This window comes from Lactuca saligna, chromosome 8, assembly GCF_052625555.1.
Source record: "Lactuca saligna cultivar CGN05327 chromosome 8, ASM5262555v1, whole genome shotgun sequence".
NCBI classification, from domain to species: Eukaryota; Viridiplantae; Streptophyta; class Magnoliopsida; order Asterales; family Asteraceae; genus Lactuca; species Lactuca saligna.
Window position 1 is genome coordinate 35,787,957 of NC_136424.1, and position 4,447 is coordinate 35,792,403.

General features: G+C 38.4%; 1 protein-coding gene across 1 annotated transcript; it reads right to left on the reverse strand.

The window, feature by feature from the left end:
• Positions 1-1,478: 1,478 nt before the first annotated feature.
• LOC145011989 (wall-associated receptor kinase 2-like) lies at positions 1,479-4,210 on the reverse strand. The gene is made up of 3 exons (XM_078970752.1): positions 3,259-4,210; positions 2,978-3,139; positions 1,479-2,888 (listed from the first exon to the last, which is right to left on the reverse strand). Exons 1-3 carry the CDS (start codon positions 4,112-4,114, stop codon positions 1,672-1,674), a joined length of 2,235 nt encoding a protein of 744 aa, XP_078826878.1. The 5' UTR covers positions 4,115-4,210; the 3' UTR covers positions 1,479-1,671.
• Positions 4,211-4,447: the final 237 nt, after the last annotated feature.

Below are 4,447 nucleotides of genomic sequence, written 5' to 3' on the forward strand. Positions count from 1 at the left end.
GAAATACGTGCTATGTGTTATATATATTATTTGTCTATTTGAGATGGGCTTAGAATTGATGTTTTTGTACGGGTGTCAAATGATTTAAACTGTATATGTATTTTATATCTACAAATGTGTCAGGTAGAACATGGGTAGATGAAATAGTGGCGACTATGAGACGTAGCGCCTATTAAGTATAGCCTTGGTGACGATGCGATTTCGTGCCTATTGAGTAAGCTTTGGTGACGATGCGACTTCGTGCCTATTTGATAAACCTTGGTCACGATGTGACTTCGTGCCTATTGAGTAAACCCTAGCGACTATGTGACTTAGTGCCTATTGATAAACCTTGGTGACGATGTGACTTCGTGCCTATTGTATAAACCTTGGTGACTATGGAGTTAGCGCCTGATAACTATGGATTTAGTATCTGATAGATAAGCTTTGGCAGCAATGGACTTCGTGCCAATTCCTTAGGTAAATCCTTAGGAATGAATGAATGAAGGATAGTGGATTCTTAGGGTAAACCCTTGAGAAAATAAAGTAGATATGGGGATTGGTATTTGGGTTGATTGTTTGATAATTGAATATAATAAATGTATTATTGTAGGTTGAACTCACCAGGCTCCCAAGCCTGACCCACTCAGTTTTCTTTGCATTACAGGTAATGGCACAAGGGTATAAGTTGGTGAACTTGACGAGAGATTTTGGATTATAGATCAGTAGTTATAAATAACTGTTGTAAGGTCTATTTTATATTATTTATGCTTTTGGTTTGTATCGGAACATGACATCCCGAGGTTTTATTATTTAATGAAAATACATTCTCTTTGAGAAACGTTTTGATAAATTTTATCATATTTTGTTTTGGAAACAAATTCTGCAACTCTTTTAATCAAACGATTACTCTGATTTTATAAAACAAAGCATAAACAAATCGGTCTTTTCTGGCTGTGAAATTGGGGATGTCATATGTAGGGGAATTTTCCCTCGAAATCCCCATGGGGGCTGGGTTTGTCCGTTTTGCGGAGCTCGAACTCGGGATCTACTCTGAAATATTGGGTAAAGGCTTCCGTTGAATCATTTGCCGTTTCCAAAAAAGTTATATTTGAGTTATCCCACATCGGTGGGTGAGAAGGAAATAAAAGGTAAACTAAGCCTATAAAATGGAGCCCAACAACGCATAGAAGAACAAGTCAAATAACGTTTCAGTCGGCTATCTCTTTAGAGTTGGCTTGCTTGTTTTGAGCTTAATATAAGAAAAACATTATTTTTTTCAATAAAACGGTTTTAATTCCGGTTGAACCAGCCCGGCTTTTTCTGGTTTTCATTAAAATCGGCGGTTTTTTCGGTTCATAGTACAGACGGTTTTTGAGAGATAAGAAACCGGTAACATCACCGATTCCCGGTTCAACCGGCCGGTCCGGTCTGGTTTTCATAACACTGGTGACAGATGATAAAAAAAAAATAAAAAATAAAAAATAAAAATAAATAAATAAAAAAAAACATTCTTTTTATTAGTATAGGAACATATCATAACCAAATGGAGAAATGAGAGGATACTACATGGGAGCTAAATTGCCACTATAAAAGTTAAAACTTTTACTTTTGGAAAAGGAAATTTTTGTTTCCTTTTTAACAAACGTCATACTTGTCCGGTCTCTTTTAGGTATTTATAAACTTACCTACTTACCTTCCACTAGCAATGGGCAATATTGTCTGCTTGCTCATGCTATCAAAGGTACTTGAACTTGCATTAGCCCCATCTTCAAATTCATAGACATTAATGGTTGGTTCTATAAGCAAATACTCAACTTCGTCTTCATTCAATGTATGATTCACCCATGGATGCTTTTCTATCTTTGATGACAATATTCCTTCCAGTTCCATTGCTACTTCCTTCATGGTAGGCCTTTCATCTCCTTTAACATGTAAGCATCTTTCCGCAAGTCTAGAGACTGTAATGATCTCGTTATGATTTTCAGTTTGCTGCAACTGTTGATCAAGAACCTGCAAGAGTCGTCCCTCTTTCAAAGAAGATAGAAAATGCTTGGCTTGATTCCTCTCTTTCTCTGGCCTCTCAAAGTTTAGAACATTTTTTCCAGTTAAAAGTTCAACTAATACTACTCCGAAACTGTAAACATCACTCTTATCTGTCAGCTGGTTCGTCTGCAAATATTCAGGATCTAAGTAGCCTAGTGTTCCTTGCACCATTGTCGCCACCTCATTCTGATCCATAGGAATTAGCTTTGATGCTCCAAAATCAGCTACCTTTGCCACGTAATTATCATCCAAGAGAATATTCGTTGGCTTGACATCTCGATGGATGACTGGGACTGATGCAGCAGAGTGCAAGTAGGAAAGGGCTTCAGCTGTTTCTGTTGCTATTCTAAGACGGATGTCCCATGTAATAGCAGACGACTTGCCTTTGTTGTGGATATGATCAGAGAGTGTGCCATTTGGAATGAATTCATAAACCAATAATGGGACCTCTGATTCCAGGCAACATCCAATCAGCTTCACCACGTTTCTGTGATTGATTTGAGAAAGGATGATGACTTCGTTGATAAATTGCTCTATCTGGGTGTCGTTTTGATCTGCTAGTTTGGACTTCTTTATGGCAACTGTTCTACTATCTGATAGAACTCCTTTAAAAACTGTGCCATAGCCACCCTTTCCGATAATCCTGCTCTCATCATAGTTGTTGGTTGCCCTCTTAAGCTCCTCTATGGTGAACACCTTCGCCTGATCACCAGAACCTTTATCTCTGGAAATTCGTTGCTGCAACATTATTCCACCATTTTGCCTAAAGAATTTTTCTCTAAGCATCATAAGCTTACGTTTCTTGAGTCCGAAGTATAACCAGTTGACAAACACAATCAGAAATATGGCAGCAGCTGAGGAACCTGTAACAAGAAACAATGATCGATCACTAATAGCACAAATGATCTGCACCTCTAATATTAACTGATAAGATTTTGATCGGTTTGCTTACCTACTGCAATCTTAATAACCATTGATTGATCTGCAGTGCAACCTGTTCCACCTTTTTTCCCATCACCAGAGTAGCCTTTTCGACATTTACATGTATAGCTTCCTTCTTCATCAATGCATTCATGTCGGCAGTCATGATTACCATTTATACACTCATTAATATCTGTAGAGTACAAATTAAATGGTCAAGCATTTCATTAGGAGTAAACTCTTCTCTTGGTGCAACAAGGATTAGCGAATAATGGAAACAAAACACCAAAAGATGAAATATAGAGCACTTACTCTCGCAGTCATTTTCAATATAAGGATTGCCCTTATAACCATTTTTGCAGCTACAGCGGTATCCAGGACCTGTATAATTTCGATCGCATTCGCTGTTTCCCTTGCATATCAAAGTATTTGTGGCTGTTGCATTTTCACAAGTCGAGTTTCCAATTGCCCAGTCAAGTAACATTGGCATCCTGGGAGTTTGAAACTCACGCAGATCATTGGTTGAAAAGTTAAAGTTCCCGTTTTTAAGAAAAAAGCCATAGCTACAAGGGTTGAAGTCGGTTATATTTGTATGGTTATTAATGCTTGTTACTATAATCTTGAAAGCGCTCATTCCTTCTGGAACTGCTACTTCACAACACCCAACTCCTGTGCAAGATCCATTTGTAAAAAGGCTTCTCCTAGCACAGTTAGAATTGCATCCTGTAACATCAATCCTCGGACCCCTTGTTCCTCTTAAAAACGCCAAGGTGTCACACCCAACTGCAACAAACTTGTTCTTGGTTGAGACCCGGATATCCGTCCCAATTTTCCCCAACGTCAAAGTTGCATGTAACCTACGAGTGGAACCAGAGCTGTTGTAGCAATCACTGGCTACAAACATCAAAATCTCCAACTCGCCCTTGTCCATCGACATACTTGAAATAACAATATTAGTTGTCCCTACACCAAGGATCGGTATGGGATTACCGGATGTTTGGTTACAGGTTACTAGGAAATTTGAATTGTAGTAGCATTCCTCATCATAACCAAACGGGTACTCGATAGTCACATTACCACATGTTTTTTTACAGTGGGACTTCCCTTGAGCACTTGCTGCCCCCAAACATGCCATAACTACCACTACAAGTAGTATCTGTAAATGCATGGTTGCTTTTTATGTGTTAATTGTGTTTTTGTTTATTGATTAGCGGAGATGAAAATAGTACTTTTATAAACATTGTCATCAAGACTTTTAGTCTCTCTTGATCGAGTCCTAAACCTGCAGCTTGACCTCTAGTTGATTTTTGAAAAGTCTATCATTAATGTCCATTTGATACCTTCCATCCGCCTTCTTCGAAAACCATAGCTACCAGTTGGTGTGGCCCCGATGGGTGGGTACATGTATAATAAGAGAAAAGGAATAACGGAGAAAGAGAGTGACTGAACACCAAGAAAGACTTTTTTTCGTTTCCATCGTTATTCTAATCATTACTTTCAT

Coding starts and splice junctions, on each gene's coding strand:
- LOC145011989 (XM_078970752.1), bottom strand. CDS start 4,114: ATGCATTTACAGATACTACTTGTAGTGGTAGTTATGGCATGTTTGGGG. Junction 3,140..3,258: donor TATTGAAAATGACTGCGAGA/GTAAGTGCTCTA, acceptor TGTACTCTACAG/ATATTAATGAGTGTATAAAT. Junction 2,889..2,977: donor GGTTATTAAGATTGCAGTAG/GTAAGCAAACCG, acceptor TTCTTGTTACAG/GTTCCTCAGCTGCTGCCATA.